This window comes from Fulmarus glacialis, unplaced genomic scaffold (assembly GCF_000690835.1).
Source record: "Fulmarus glacialis isolate BGI_N327 unplaced genomic scaffold, ASM69083v1 scaffold9582, whole genome shotgun sequence".
NCBI lineage: Eukaryota > Metazoa > Chordata > Aves > Procellariiformes > Procellariidae > Fulmarus > Fulmarus glacialis.
The window spans coordinates 1-16,702 of record NW_009197145.1 but is presented as its reverse complement, the minus strand read 5'-3'; the positions used below and the strand labels follow the sequence as shown (position 1 = coordinate 16,702).

The 16,702-nt window shown below is 36.7% G+C and overlaps 1 protein-coding gene across 1 annotated transcript; it reads right to left on the bottom strand.

Moving 5' to 3' along the window:
* Nucleotides 1-1,344: 1,344 nt before the first annotated feature.
* Nucleotides 1,345-16,618, bottom strand: ING3 (inhibitor of growth family, member 3). Its single transcript, XM_009572434.1, has 11 exons — nucleotides 16,506-16,618; nucleotides 12,498-12,598; nucleotides 11,027-11,092; nucleotides 9,712-9,808; nucleotides 7,480-7,551; nucleotides 7,069-7,188; nucleotides 5,743-5,900; nucleotides 5,196-5,386; nucleotides 3,841-4,033; nucleotides 2,864-2,902; nucleotides 1,345-2,229 (listed from the first exon to the last, which is right to left on the bottom strand). The coding sequence occupies exons 2-11, from the start codon at nucleotides 12,591-12,593 to the stop codon at nucleotides 2,113-2,115; spliced, it is 1,149 nt and encodes a 382-aa protein (XP_009570729.1). The 5' UTR covers nucleotides 12,594-12,598; nucleotides 16,506-16,618; the 3' UTR covers nucleotides 1,345-2,112.
* Nucleotides 16,619-16,702: the final 84 nt, after the last annotated feature.

Sequence of the window (16,702 nt, the reverse complement as noted above, 5' to 3'; positions counted from 1 at the left end):
TGGCACCAGTTTCCAACAAAACAAATAGTTTGTAATCTCTATGGTCTCAACAGCCTCACTTAAAACCAGATATTCTAGTCCTCAAGTGTTTTTTTAGACTGAGATTTCCAAGAAAATACATACACAGTGGGTTCAGTTCCTAGTTTTAATGGAACATTAGTTACACTGCTCTTTGCTGCTTATTTTCACCACTTTCTATTCTATTCTTTTGCCATAGTTTATTTATCATCCATAATCACATTTTCCTTCTTATACATCTTTTACCCAGTTTATAAATTTACTTTTCTCATTTTTAAATAAATGGTGTGACAGAAGCCTGGTTTCATTTTCGTTTAGATAAAGCCTGCATTTTCTGCACATACTCCTATTATTAATGAGCCTAACTCTTTTTATTTCCTTGAGGCTATTTGCATAGTCATGCATTGAAACACTACTTCTCTCCCTCTCTTTTCCTCCTCTACATGGGTTTGGAAAGCTACCGTGGTCACGATCTTCCAGCCTGACAGCCCAAAGAGCAACCCAGGGCTAAAGTAAAATCTTCATTCCAAAGGGAAAGTGTATTATTTTTAGTAGTGGAAGGAAGGAGGAAGAAGAAAAAGGGAGTAATAATCTTGTTTCTGTTCAGTGCTGCTGCATGAAAGAGCCATACAGAAACAACAAAAGGAAATCGTGAAAGGAAATCTACAAACTATGTCCAAAATGAGCAAGTGGGGAAAAAATATAGAAAATCTTTCCATTATATTCATGGTCAAGGGTCTAATTTAAAGATCCATTTTCTGATCCTGTTGTACAACATGTACAACTCACAGATCCAACCACTTATGGGCCTGCATTTAGGCTTCTTAACACAATCCTCCCTGTTACCTGAGGGATTCTACAGCAGGATGAACTATTTCTCCCTTTCTTCTTTCCTGAACCATGTGTTGTTTTTTACATGAAAACCACTGTCCAGGAAGGAATATAGCAGCTGCAAGACACACTTACCATGGTTTTCTTCTCCCCTTCCTACTTCCACCCATGGAAATAGGAAGGCAATCCTGCCTGTGGATATCTCTTGATATAGTAGGGATTTTTTTTTTTTTTAACCATACAGAAAATAATAGAACTTTTGGGCCCATTTAAGCAGGTGCCACTGATCGTCTCGAGACAGAGACATCAAGGCAAATGATATTTCAGCATTTGCCTATATATGTATTCGTTATCTGCCCACCAGAGAAATGTCCTCCTGTAAAATGATCCTTCACATGGGTCATGTAAAGCAATTTCTTATGCAAACTTAGCTATATTCTTCTGAAACCATTTCAGGGACAAACCTTTTCTTGACAAATGTACAGAAAACATTAATTGGAGGAGTTGAGGTTGTTTTATTTTAACACCTAATACAATTCAAATTTAAAGGATTACTTGCACAAAAAAATAAACACATTTGGTATAAAAATTTATCATCAACACCTTTTTTCCTCTTATGGCCTGCGCCTTCTCTGGAGCAGAAACATATAAAGACTAATGGCACAAGTTTGTTTTATTCTACAGCATTTTTTTTGTTTTTACATACTCAAGTATCCTAGAGGACAACAGCCCGCTGTATACAGGAACCATTTTCTTCAGCCTGCTGAATTAAGTTTCATAAAGAACCAAAGCTATAAAGGCATTTTAAAAACCATTGTCTCATTTTTTTTTCAGAAGCACTGACTTTTTGCACCATTTATATACATAGTGTTACATAACAGCTCTTGAGTACAGTACATGCAGCAGAATATATCTGTTGAATATAAAACATACATTTAAAATCTTGACTTATCGGAATTTTTTGAAGATTGAATAATTGTAGAATGCCCACTGCTTAGAGAAAATGGTTTGATAGTACAAATGTCTGCATATGTTGGCCACCGGAACAATCCAAGGCTCACTGGAATAGTATCTGTAGCACATCAATGTGCATAAATAATTTACTTACAATATTAAAACACAACTAGCAAAATCAATAGTTCAAGATCTTATGATGCTATGTTAACCCTTAAGTGGTTGCAAGGAAGTGTGGTGGGGGTTCCTCCCCCTCCCAAGTCCTCTATAAAACCTTTAGTATGTAATTTGTTTTCCAGATGAAGAAACTTATTTATGTCTACTGCCTCTTCTCTTCATTGCAGCCGTACACTGTGGACAGTACCATTTCCCCTTCGGTGCTTCTGTCAGTCCAACACATCCATAGTGGAACCACTCAATAGGGCACTATAAACACAGAGTTACAGAGAGGGTTTGGGATTTTGTTTTTTTCCAAAACACCTATCACAAATGCAATTCTATGAAAATGAAGCATGAGTAACAAGTATAGATTCTGTTTTTCACACAAAGTCATGGGACAAAACGAGAAGGGAGGAGGATCTCAGTCCCTAACATACACTCAATAGACTAAGGAAAGTGACAAAAATTCTAGCAGTCATATACGGACTCACATAACAGAGCAAAAGAAGTTTGTTGCGCTTTGAAACACTTAGTTTGACAACACTAAGTATTGTTATCACTCACTTCTGCTTAAATGTAGTATCTCAGTGAGTACATGATTACATTCAACTGTTCTTTTAAAACTTTATTTGAAGGGGACAACTGATACTAGTAGTGACATAGCTGGAAGTTCCCAGAAATAAAGAGCATTTTAAAGGTGTTCCCAGTAAAGGGTGAAGCCTTCTAAAAGAACCTGAACTGTGGGGACAGATGAGGAAAAGTTTCCTGAAGAACGGTTCAACTCATATGCACATTACATTAAAAAACTCTACTCTAAAACCAACTCTAAAGAAAAGTAACTCCTGCAAGCAATAGTTACATACACAAGCACCTCATGGACCTTTTGAACTTTGTTACTTACATCTTGGTTATCACAGCCTACCATTTCACCATAGGACACCTAGTAAATAAGAAAAAAAAAACCTTATTAATAATTATATTACTAATTAAAAGCAATCAATGTTTTCAAAGGGCTAAAGTTCAAGCTTCTTCCTCTGAGGAGTTTTTCCATTAATAAGAGCAACAATATTTTGATTTTTTTTTTTGTTACACAACCCAAAGAACATGTTCACAGCAAATTGATTTTCAAAAATTTTTATGCAAAAAAAAGATACTTCTGCATATTTCAGGTTGGATGAAAAAGGTCATCATTCAAAACCTGAACGAAGCACATTTTGGTCTAAACAACAGTGCTCGGTATATTATCAGCCCAGTTTTCAAGACTATATTGATGTCTGGCATTTCCCTTGCATACATGACAATTTCAAGCACTTTATTTGAAACAATCAAATACTTTCAAGAGAATTACAGAATTCTATAAATTCTAAAAAAAGGCAACACACTTAAAAATGTCTAAAATAAGAACAGACATTTTTAAATAAAAGTTTCTCATGTTGCCATTCAGTCTCTCAAGTTTCCAGATAGCTTTTACAAAACTAGGTTTTTGTTTGGTTGTTGGTTTTTTCGGTTTGTAGGGTTTTTTGAGTTTTGTTTTTGTTTTTGTTTTTTAAAGGAAAGTAGGAGAGACCAGGCAAATTCCTTACTAACTTAAAATTTAAACTAAATTCACTGTGAACCTGTTCCATTTTTAATTTAATTATTCCTGAAGTCTTTATTAAAAGATTTAAAACTCTCCAGGTATGTCACATCACTGGAAAACTTGCTTGTTTGTAGCTTCAACAGTTGAGTTCGTTATTCGTATCACCAGTAAGTAAATAAAAACAGATCAGAATTTCAAGACTGCAAATAGAATGTTTTTAAATTAGCAATCAGAGAAGGAAGTTCAACTACAGCGAAATAGCAGCTCTAGTTATATTTCAGGTTGGAAGCCATCCTTACCTGATTACAAATGCAGTAACGTGGCTCATTTGGATCATAGGTCCAGTCAACCTGGCTATTAGAATCAGACTCTGGTATTACTGCTGTTTGCTGAGACAGTTCTTGTGCCAGTGCAGATGAAGAAGAACATGATGACAGAGACGATGAAGAGGAAGACGATGAGGACTGCTGACTTGAGGATTTGTTGTTGTTTCTTAACAAAAAAAAAAAAAAAAAGCGCATATCATAATTTAAATTAATTTCCTGCCAAGTGAAAGGATCACAAAACAAGTACTTCATTCACTCTGAAATACTGCGGTATGTAAATCCCTCAGAATCATTCCCTAACAGATTTCATTCAACAATTGCAAGAACTGAAATGGACACACTGAATGGTCTTTGGAGAAGAAAACAAGTCTTACCAGCTTACAAGGGCAAGACAGGCTATTCTAATCAATGGCATTTAACAGCTTTAACTGCCAAATAGCTTTAATCAACGTTTTTCTTCACAAAATTTTCCATCAACAGCCTTGCTGAAAAGTCCCCATAAAAATTATGTTACCAATAAAACAGAAATTTACATATAAATAATGTCATATGACATGTAGAATAGATAGCTGTGATTTGAAGATGGCTGATTCTATGTTAATCTCCACTCAAGCATCACCAATCGCTCCATGGGAACAGTGCCAGAATACAAATTCTATGCTTTTGCTTATAGGTCAGGTCTGACACCCAAGATATCCATAGATGAAAAATGCTTCTAAGGCAAGATTATTAACTGAGCTGTGAACAAACACAAATTTGTACGAAGAAAAACACGCAAGTCAGTTTACAAGGATGGGCATTCTGAGACAAACTCTTTCAAGTACAACTTGTGATTGCTGTCACAATGTGTTGTGACATTGTGTTGTTTAAAATGATTTTAGATTTCATTTTAATCAGAAATAAAATTAATTCTGTTTCCTGTTCTAGAAGATCAGCCATCAGAAAGTGTTGTGATTATTTGTGAAGTGGCACGAAGCAGATCTCAAGGTTATTTCAAAACCATCTACAAAAGCATATTTTGCCGTTAAGCCAAATCTTCTCTCCGAAACACAGAAAACTGAGGGAAGAAACTAGACTATATCACAGATGAAAAAGCAAATCAAGACATTTATTTAAAACCTTGAAGGGAGTTTGCTTGAAGAAAAAAAGTGAGAGAACAAAAGAAGAAAGCCCTGAACAAAAAAAGGCCAGCAGGCAATACCCACCTTCTGCTGATGCCCCCTCCCAGATATTAAATATGACGTATTTCTAATATGGCCCATGACCTTTAAATGAAAGCTTAGCTGTCTTAAAAGCTGTAATTGCAGTCAACAAGCCAGAAAACCTACTTGCTTTTTCTGCCACTTCGTGAATCTGTGGTTGATGAACTTAATGTCTGTGTTAACGTTGATGCCAGAGCTGATGATGAATATCCAGCTGAATCTCTGGATAATGAAAATTCTCTTCCAAGCTGAAAATCATTGTTCTTAAATGCTTCATAGCTGGCTTTTAGACTGGATGTTCGTCTTCCTTCCTTCATCTAAAAGGAATACTGATGTTGTATCAGATTACACAGTAGAGCTTTTACAGAAGACATACTAGGCTGCTAACTGCTAATTATTTGCACAGGTTCATTAGTTACCCTGTTAACAAAATGATGTATATTAAGTGTTAAAAAGGTGTAAGAATATCCCACAGGAAAAGCTAGAAAACAAGCTGTCCCTTTATGCAAGTTTTACAGGATGAAACTGTAGCACATAAACAAAAATGATAATGAGAACTGAATCACATCAGCTGAAAGTGATCATGGGAATTCAGATTAAAAAAAAAAAAATCACTAGTCTTTCTTCTTAATCCGTAGCGGATGGCAGAACGACAAGAATGTTTTGACATTACCTGCGCTGTGGCTTGCACTGCTTGAGCTGCTGCCATGGTAATTGCACCGGCCCCGGATCCTGAAGATAATGAGCCCAGGTTATATGATGCCAATGGTTGAGAAGAGTTTGTATTGTATGCATTGTTTGAAGAGGATGATGAATTACTGTTTCGACACCCTTGATGAATAGAACACATTTATGAAATTCAAAATGAAACTAAATTCCTTTGCATTTTAAGAAGAGTTATATACGACAACCAGTGAAAGTAGGAACTCCGTTTATGCATCAGAGCAGTCTGATCATTTGGAAAAAAGTTGAAAAAGTCATTTGACACAGCCAGTATTGGCTTAAGAAAAAAAGAAGTTTGCTCCCCACCTATCCTCACGTGCAAGGAGTCCTGTTAGAAAGACAGTCCTCACTATCATATTCAGCTATCAAAGAACAGATGCAGCTGCTATGTCTATGTCTATATAAACCCAATCTCTGTTGAAATGATGCTGACTACTGTAACCATCAGGAAGAGAGTAAAAATTTGACTGTACACCTATACTATTTCTGAAGTAAAACTTCTAACAACCTTAATTCTAAAAACTACAAATCACAGTTTTAACGCAACACAGATTTCCATGGCCATCTACAGACTGACAGCTGCTCAAACATAGTTACATTTTATTTGCCATCTCATGTGAAGCTCCTTCAAAAGAAAAGTAAAATGGATATGAGGGAGACTACTTAAAACTGATGAACAGCACTAAATTCCAAAACGAAAGGTAGTTTACTTACTATAACTTCTCACAATCTTTTATTTTCAGAAAAGAAACTATGAAACACCCTAATTTTGAAAATGGGCAGAAAGTTGTGGGGTTTTTTTTATTCACTACTCAAAAAGACTTCTCACCTCTTTTGATATAGACAACACATGGAAGAATTTTATTTTATTGTAGCCGAATGCCACATCAGACTACCCCTTAAAAAAACAAAGTGTGAAAATTCTTTTCCCTTACTTTGGAAGTTGTTACATGCATTTCTTTTTCCCAAAATAATAATGCATTGATCTCTCATATTTCTACTACTGGCTGAATGAAACTGTACTGTTTTCTTCTTCCAAGCAGTGTAAATAAAAAGAAACAGCCAACATGCAGCTGTTAAATGACAACAAAGCTGATGCGCTTCATGGACAACACAGATGAGTTACAAAGCCTGCAACTTCTCATGTTTCAAATGACTGAAAATCCCAGAGGAAAGGGTATGAGCCTCTGATTTCAAAAGACAATAACTCACAAATATAATTGGGTTTCTCTTCTTCTGATTAAAAAGCAGTAAAATGCAAGACAATTAAGATTACCTGGTGTATTTTCTTTAGAAGCATCTGAAGTCAGGGTAGATAGAAGAGCTTCAGATTTAAACTTCTTTTCAGGAACATGATCTGTTGTACTATGGTGAGAAGATGGATTGTGTTTCCTTTCTAAATGAAACAAATGAAGCGAACTTAAATGCAAAACCTTTTCAACTTGAAAGTCAAACTATAACTAGAGATAATAAAACAGCACTTTCAACTAATTCCCACCAGCAAAACCTTACTATTTCATTCTTGTACTTCTTCTGAATAGACATTATTATCATTGCATTATGCCTTTTTCCCCCCCAATGTGTGGAGAAAAAGAAAAAAGTTCTGAACATTTTTTTTCCTAATACTACTCAACAAAAAATAAGGAAACATAGAAAGTGGACATGTTTTTAAGTCTCAAATACTTACTCTCTACTGGAGTGTGAGAATGGGCGTGATGGTTATTCACAGGCTGTGATGGTGTATCCAGCTCGAGAGACCCTAAGAGGGAGGTAAAAAGGATAGGAAAAATTCAGTGTCATCATTAGCATGGTTTTGACTTTTAGATACTAAATGAAACTTTATCATATTAATCAAATCACTATGCAGTTATATTTATTTTAATCAGAACGATTTTCGCCAGAGAAACTCTTCCTGTAGTACAACCAGGAGCCAGTGAGAAGAACAGTTTTAAAACAAAAATTGGTGACTGCTGCTGTTCAACTGTTGAAATCAAGAAGTTAAAATCAAGGCCAATAAGGAGAACAAACAGCAACACTGCCCTCAACATGCCACTTATTCAAATGAGTTGCACACAAGCCGGTGACAGTTGGAGAATGCTGCACCAAAAGTACCGCCAATCTACACCAATATGAATTGAAAAGAAGATTGTAACAGGTAAACTGTATTAACGAAGCATCTTGTCCCACTGAGTCCATCTTGACACACTGAGTCAAAACACACAAGCAGTAGCAACATCTTTCAAGATGATCTAACATTCAACGGGAAGGGCTTCAGATCATTATCAAAATTTTCTTAACACAGATCAACAATCCAAAGAAGAAAAAAAAAAAGAAAAAAGAAAAAAGGCGCGGGGGGGGGCGGCTCAAATGCAAGTCTATGTCTAAGAGTAACATTTCTTGTAATACGAGGCTAAGCGATCGCAGCATAGGAGAGACTTTGACCATAAATTTCCATTAGAACAATATCCAACAGTTTATGTATTGATCTCTGGCAGAAAGATTTTGAACTAACTGCAATACCTACCAACTTACATTTATACAGAAGACAATTCAAGAAAGTAATTCACGTTCATTTTTCAAACTCTGTAGCGTCAACATTTCTTTACCTCTTTCTTTTTCAGTGCTTTCAAAAAGTACATGAGTGTATTACAAAAGTTTAAAGAAAATTATTCTAGAAGAGGTTCAAAGCATACGGAGATGTTTTGGCTGAGCTAACATTAACCATGTTATGAACCAGTCCAAAGGCTGCCCTCTGGTGGAACCTCAACAATATGCATTTACTCTGAAAGCCAAAAAGGCTAAGAGGCTTCTACTTTTCATTTATTAAAAATAAAACCCAACCTTAAAGATACAACATGCAGCCTGGTACATTTCTAATTTGAGTTCTTGAAATTCTACCCATCTACCTCACCAAACACATAGCTCAACTGAAGGTAGTATCACATCTTAAAACTGCAGCTGGGATTCCAACTAAAATAAACTAGTCCTTTCCCGTAGTTTCTAGTTCATTAAAAGCACTTACTTTGCAGTTTGGTTTTTGTTCCTGTTGTTTGTAATAGCAATTACAAATAAAATATCCAAAACCTCCCAGCTTGACACTCCCAGCTGTGACAAAGCCACACAAAGTTCAAAGAAAGAATATTTATTCCTAATCTCCTCAAGTGATTTAGGTTACTTTTCACTGTCCTTGGGTATGAAGAACAGTCACTGCCTCTTAGCTCTATAATCACAGTAGTTAAATCAACTTTGAAATTTATCATAATCACATTTGAACTTGATGTCTAAATGCAGATGTGTACAGAAAGGCCAGATTCTTCTACACCAAGCTGTTCAAAAGCTGTCACGTTAGATTTTTATTCACATTCTGAACACTAGCATTGCTATATTTGTTAAGCATGCAGGTTTCTTACCCAAAATGCTTCTCCCTCACTAATCCATTACAAAACAACCATTCTCTCCCCTTTAAAAAAAGAAAACCACCAAGTACCTAACTTTACTTGACATTCCACACCTATAACTAAAATAATGACCCTCCTCAATTTGGTGGCAATCAAGTCAAGTAAGAAATGGTACGCTTTCAACTGGGTAGGTGGCAAGCTTAGGCTGAAGTACTTGTCTAAATACCTACAGTCATTAAAAACAGATTTAAAGAATTCTGTACCTTACTGTAGCAATTCAGTAGTGCAACAGTTGTGCGGAAAAACCTATTGTAATTACTCAGTTGTATTTTGACTTCACTGGTAAAAATTGAGGCTGAAACTAAAATTTGAGAATCACTGACTGATGAAAAATATGCACGTGAAAACACAATTTTGGAACAAGTGGAAATACTGCAGGCCACTAACAAATTTATGATAATTTAGTTTTGCAAATTGACAGAAAATCTGTCAAGTTCTTAAAGAAAATCATGCATACTTACTTCTCTCTAATATTTCTGTAATTCCAGCATTATCTGCTTCAAGTTCCATTTTAAATTTAGCGAGTTCCTGGTCCAATTTTCTCAAATGACGGTCTACCTGTTTTTGAGACAAAGCAACAATAAATAGCATCCAGTTCTGGAACATGAGTATCTACACCCTTAATCTCAGGCTTGCTAAGTATTTCCCTTCCAGCAATTCTCTGCCATGCAGCACTAGGCACATATAAAAACACACAGAAGCAAAACTTCTCAGTCACCTACATTTCCCTAACTCAGCAGAGATACGAGAATTAACACCAAAATAGCCCTGTTGCTCCTAAGCTCCGCAGTCAATCACAGGATACAATAAGGCTGCATACTGGCTCAGCAGCTAGAAGCCCTCCTCTTACTGTAAGCAATGTTCCAAGACACAATGTTAAGTGTTTCTTTTGAGAAAAAAGATTAAAAGGACCTGGGGGTGTTGTGGGTATGGGTATACAAAGGGGAAGAGAAAGAACAGTACCTGACATGCACTTTAGGAGAGGTTGGGCTGCATGGGGAAATTGCAAGTTTACTGAATTGCAATTTGTATGCCACTATACACATCGGTAAGCTTAAGTATTGAGGAAAAGGGTCTCTAAACTGCAAATGCAGAGACTCGTGTGTGTTTAAGTAAAGTACGACATGCTCTTGGGTATTGAAAATTACCTTAAAAAAATTTAAACTTACTATCATGGAAAGAAACACTATGTTCCAAATGCTTTCTTCATCTGTAGTCATACAGCAGAATACTGTACCTATCTCTAAACTATTAAAAATTGAACAGGTTTTTGCAGTTACCAGCTAACTAGAAGAGAGGGGGTAAGTTCCAGTTTTTGGAACTAACTTTTGGTTAGCTGAAGTGGAACTAAAGCAGACAAGAAATATTTGGTTTATGTCTACTACATTTTAGTGCAGTCTGACTTGCAGGTTCTGTTCTCTGAGAAAATGTAAAATAAATATACTTAAAATTCAAAGCCCACATGCTATAAGGAAGAGTAACTTGCTTGTGGTCTCTCTTCAGAAAAAAAATAACTAAGGCAAAATCAACATGCATGAAAACCTTACGATTTCTAAAAATATTGCTGTATGTTTTGTATTTAAGTGACACTTACTATCCAAAGCAACAAAATTCTTAAAAGTCAATAAAATATTAAATGTTTCTTTCACCAGCAAAAATATCTGTATGTAGCTGACATAACAGTACAGGTAGCACAGTTATAGTGCTTATCAAAATGTTTAGAACTCCTTTGGGCATAAATTTAGGTAATTCACCACAAGCCTTCTGTCTACTTACCAAATCATATATTTGGTTAGCCAGTTGCACTTTTTCATCTGCATCTTCCAAAGCCTTATAATAATCCTGTTATAAAGAGATTTTTTTTTTAAATTATGAATGTAACTGAATTAATTTCAGTCATTTTAAGCTATTGTTATCCAGCACAAAATGTAAGTTAAAAGGAGAAATTAAAGTCAGTTTTCAGAAAGACTGTGAAACTCTACTGTAAACAACAACCAGCTAAATTTTAGATGAGAGGTGCATTATGTATCAATTTATTGTTTGTGCCTTAGAAAAAGCCAAACTACAAGATATGGACAATTCCTCCTACAGTGATATTTAGATTTCTACAAGAAATGCTACACGAATAGAAACAGTCTTGGATTTATTTTATATTAGACAGCATAAGGTTATGGACTCAAAATGAGATGATGTCTTTTACTTTATATGGACCTTCAGGACCATTGCAGATACTACTGCCCTTCAAAATGATGCTGAACAGTACTGTGAGGAGAGGCCTTTCCAGCACTGTAGTTAAATAGAGATAATGATGTACATAGTTTATAGTTTAAATTATTTTAAAATACATTCATATAACTCATAAGTGTATTACAAAATAATTTGCCTAAAGCAATCCAATTCTAAAATCTGTTCTAACTAATGAAAATCAACAGACAAAACTTTTTTTTTTAAATTATGTTTACACATGTTTTTACTCTAGAATCAAACAGGTTTAAGTGCCTTTTTATTCTCGATTTTCACTGAAGAGTACGTTGCTTGACAAAAACTACTTGAAATTTTGGTCTGACTAAAGTCAAAAGCAAATTTTTCATTTACTCTAGTCAAGTCAGAGCTTTGACTTTTTCTTTTTTATAATATAGAAATCTATTTGTATTAATTAAGGAAAAAAAAACCCTTGGCCAAATAAGGGGCTGAAGTAGCAAGTGTAGGAGACTAGAAAGGAGTTTCTCCTGACAAAATGATAGACTACCTTGCTAACAATACCACCACCAATGCCCAAGTGTTGAAGGATAAAACAAAACACATCCATCTTCTTATTCCTCCCTCCCTAAAGCTACATATATCATACGAATAACATATACAAGGACATAGACAGAATCACAGGAAATGCTGAAGGTAAGCTTGAAAAATATCCACTAAAGGAAAGCCAATTAACTTACGCAGCTTCATGTCACACAAGCAGAAACAAAAAGTCTCAGCTGAAAATTTAATACCTGGTTTCCGCACCATTTCAGGACCATAATTTTTAAAATGCTAGCAAATACTGGGTAAAACTTGAGAGAAATGCTTGATCAAAGAAACCTTTCAGTCATTTTTCTTCTCCTACGTAGTTCTATCCATCTCTGTGAAAGCCCAAGGTAAGTCACAGTTCTGAACGCTTAAGTCTCCATCAATCATAAGCTACTTTTTCCTAAGGTTATCTTTGTTTGCAAAAGAAAAATGTGACCCACTCTGGTGATATCCTTACTTTTTTGATTGATGTCATTTGTTCTTCTCTCCACTCAGGTTTGTTTTTCTTTGCGTTCATAAAAAATTCATTTACCCTCTGCTCAAGCTGATCCATTGCATCTGTAGCACAGGAAAAGATTAAGATAAATGTTATCTTCTCATGTATATAAATATTAAGAAATAAGGCAGATTTTTTTTCTTAAACAAAGTTGACAGGACTGAGGTGCAAACTATTAGAGAGGAAAAAAACAAAAAAACCAAAACAACCAAGTGACAGTGGACAGAGGAGGGAAATATTTACCTTAATTTCCAAGAAGCAGAATTGCATTCTGGTAGGATTCTCATCAAGGTTCTTGTGCTCTCCAGCATGGGACAGGCAGGACTCCAAGTTCTAAAGGTTTTTTGTCCCTAAGAGCAGTGGTAGTGACTTAAAGCACGACCCAAACTCCTCACCCAGGGCTCTAGACTGCTGACTTTGGAACATTCTAGCCAGTTACAAACTGAGCAGGAAACAAAATATTCTCCTAAGAGAAACAGTCAAATACAAAACCAAATAATTGAAAAAATTAGTGCCTCAAAAAGGTAGAGTAACTGAAGAGTCAAGTCACCACCTTTAAGTCAAGGCCCTCTCCATTGCATGCTAGAAAGGTTGAGAGCAAATTGAAAGCACTCACAAAGTTATTCCCCCCACCCCCACAGAGTAGCACTAAGGGGTAAATGCACTGATGAAATACTATTTGGGCAGGATTCTCACTTACAGGAAGTTGAGAAATATTGTAAGGGAAAAAATAAAGCCACTAATTCTCTAACATTAACTATCATAAGAAAGGAAAATGTCAACTACAAGTTGCTTGTTTTGTTGTTTATTGAGACAGGAACAGGGATTCCCTTCCCTTTCCTTCCACCCTCCAAAAAAAAAAAAAAAAAAAGCACCAAGTTTACTATTTCAACAGCTGGTCACTTGTGCATGCAACAGCTTGCATATTTTGAAAAACATGCAGCTGCCTCAGTCAAACTAGCTTTGACAGCCTTGCTAGTCTCAGGATAGATGATAGTACTGAAAATTTTTTCACAGCACTCTCAGCGATACTGTCCAGATAGCAGTTTCAAATTAAACGTGACAATGCACCAATTCCCTACAGACTACAGGCTCTGGGAGCTGGGAGGGGGCACAGCCCAGGCAGCTGACACAAACTGGTCAAAGGAATATTCCATACCATATGACATCATGCTCAGTATATAAACTGGGGGGAGTTAGATGTGGGGGGAGGAAACCACTGCTCAGGAACTAGCTGGGCATCGGTCGGTGGGCAGTGAGCAACTGCATTGTGCATCACTTATTTTGTATATTCTTTTATCATCATCATTATTATTATTATTATTATTGTTTTCCCTTCCTTTTCTGTCCTATTAAACTGTTTTTATCTCAATCCATAAATTTTTCTTTTTTTTTTTCCAATTCTCTCCACTATCCCACTGCAGGGGTGGAAGTAAGTGAACAGCTGTCTGGTGTTTAGCTGCCTGCCGGGTTAAACCACAACAGGGTGTAAAACACTTAAGATACTTTCCAGAAATCACCATTAAAACTGGATCGCATGATGGCCATAATCTCTTACCACAACAAAACAAAACAAAACAAAAAAGTGAATTAACTAGTTCAAGAACTCATGAATCCCCAAGTATGATTAACTCTTCAAACCCAATGGAGTCCAAAGGTTTTCTCACTCTGTGAAAATTCACAACTAGAACTAACCGTTCACATAAATAACCAAAAATCATTCATACTAAATGATCAAAAACATTCATCGATTTTCCCTATGCTGCGAACATCCAGCATCAAAACCAACAGGAACCTAACAACTGACCGGCCAGAGCGCAATTAATCCCAAGCCAGAACAGTTGTGACATAGGCTCACATCAATTTTATTTAGATCCAGACAAAGCAGTCAAACAGTTTTGGTGTAAAACAGGTTAAAGATGGGAGAATCTGTACAATTTTCCACTTGCACTGTGTTATTTGGGGAGAAGATTAAGAAGCCTGAACAGCAAGCAAGCAGCACACGCTTTATGTGGAGGCTTCTAAAAGCTTTGTTCTTTGACCAAATTACTATAATTTGGTCCATAAAGCCAACAGAAAAAATGTTCTATCTCCTATTCCCAGAGAGCAAACAGCTAGGTGATAATTATTCTAATGGCTCCATAGACATAAAAAGAAAAAAAAAAATCTTCCCTCTTTACTTTTTATTGAGGACACATATCAGTCTGTGTGAAACTGTGTAAGGGAAAACTTCCACAGAAACTTGGTCTCTCCTGAAAGGGCAGAAACGGCAAAGGGGAATGCAGGTCAGATCTATTAAATTATATGAAAAGTTGTCTCTGGTACACTTAATTTCCTTCACTTTTTCTCTCCCCCATCTTTTTAATCCAACTGTGATACTATATTCTGAGATATTAATTTCTGAAATCAGATTTCCTAAGAGAGTTGCCAGAAATTCTATTAGAAGAGAGGCCTTTTTCCAGAGCTTGACATTTTACCATGGAGGCTTGATAATCCATGATTTGAACTTAAGTAGAGAAGCACATTTATGCTCCATGCGGAGCTCAATTAAAGCTCAAGAGTCAAGTCACAACTCAGATGGTCTTCACTTTTCCCACAGCAGCCTTATCAGGACATACAGTAGGGACAGCTGGTTTGTTATTTCTTCCAACAACAAACAGCAGCACATGCCCCATTAGAAGTCCATGTGGTCCAAATAGGACAGAATATAAAGTCAGCAGCACAGCTGTCTGAATTACAATTCCTGTAGGTTTCTGGGGCAGCATCACTCATCAAAGTACTGTTTTCAAGTACTTCAGAGACACTGAATCTCCACAGCAAGTCACTATGTCACAGCATGAGAACAACCTCCAGGTTTGCACGGAGTATTCAGTGGGCAGTTTGGCAACTGATGCTGAAGAGATGCTAGTCCAGAAGTTTCATAAATGTCTTTGGGTGCTTTGTCACTCATTGTGCAAGAACGACGAAGTACCAAGGTCTGAGAGAATTTTTCTCTGGGCCTAAGGTTGGTCTTTGCCTACAATACTCAGTGTTATTTGCTACTTCTAGTAATACAATATGGAGTGCTATTTGCCACTTCCAGTTAAAGCAGAGGAAATGACACTACTGCAACCTTGGCAGTGCTAGTTGGCTCAGTTCTGAAACACACTTCAAAAAAACTACTAGCTTCTTTGCCTCCCTACTAAATAGAAGTAAAATTTGTGAACTTACTCAGAACTACCCAAGTCAGTGAGCTGCTCGCTCCCTCCCCTGGTGCTCCCTAGCGATAGTTACTTCAGAGCTGTCATCTCACATAAGGAGCCATTGCTCTGTTCCCACAACCTTAAGCGCTGAACCCAAGACAGCACTTAGGCCATAGTATACAAAAAAGTCCTATAGCCAGTTCAACATGTGTCAATAAAGTCTGTTAAACAGATCTGCTGGGACCACTAAAGTAAATATCCAAGGGAAAGCCTGAGACCTCTCTTCAAAGCGTTATAGGATGAACTATTGTTTTCAAGAACTGTGCTCCCACATAGTGTTGCATTTTGTATTCCTGTATGGCATTCACTTGTTATTTCAACCTTTGCTCTTTCTCTCATTCTTCTTTACAATAGTCTGACCCTTCTGTATTGATCATTCCTCTCATCTTTTGTGCAGTAACAGTTTCATTAACAAAGACCTTTGCATCACAGTTATAGATGAACATATTGCGCGTTAAATGACAGCAACACCTAACTGGGCGTTATGGGACACCTAGGTCCCAGATGAGATTGCATTAGAAAAAGATGAAAAGGCTTATATCCTGAAAGGCTATATCCTGAAAACAGGATATAAGCAGAGATATACGAAGTAATCTACAAAGAAACCTAAAGCAGAGTGTGTATTTGGTTACGTGTCAGCTAGGGCACAAGAGGCTAACCAAAAAGCGCCTTTACATACGCTATCACGAGGGGAGCTGGCTGGAAAGTTTCAGAGGCAGCATGCCGCTACCTGCTGAAGGAGTGGGACATAACTCATGTTCCAAACCACCATCACTGCTCTTAGGGATCAAAAATCTAAAGAGTTTGGGACGTGCCACTGAAAATGCCTTTGGGAGCAGCACAAGCCCAGGAGTGAAACTCCTGTAAGATCCTACTTGCGCCGAGACTCAACTGCGGGCCACGGGCGGGGGCCGGGGCGGGGCC

What these genes read in the sequence shown, in the direction of transcription:
- ING3 (XM_009572434.1), bottom strand. Translation starts at nt 12,593, where the DNA reads ATGGATCAGCTTGAGCAGAGGGTAAATGAATTTTTTATGAACGCAAAG. An exon ending in CAGTGCAAGCCACAGCGCAG is followed by an intron (nt 5,387 to 5,742) that starts GTAATGTCAAAA and finishes TATTCCTTTTAG; the next exon opens with ATGAAGGAAGGAAGACGAAC. An exon ending in CGAAGTGGCAGAAAAAGCAA is followed by an intron (nt 4,034 to 5,195) that starts GTAGGTTTTCTG and finishes TTTTTTGTTAAG; the next exon opens with AAACAACAACAAATCCTCAA.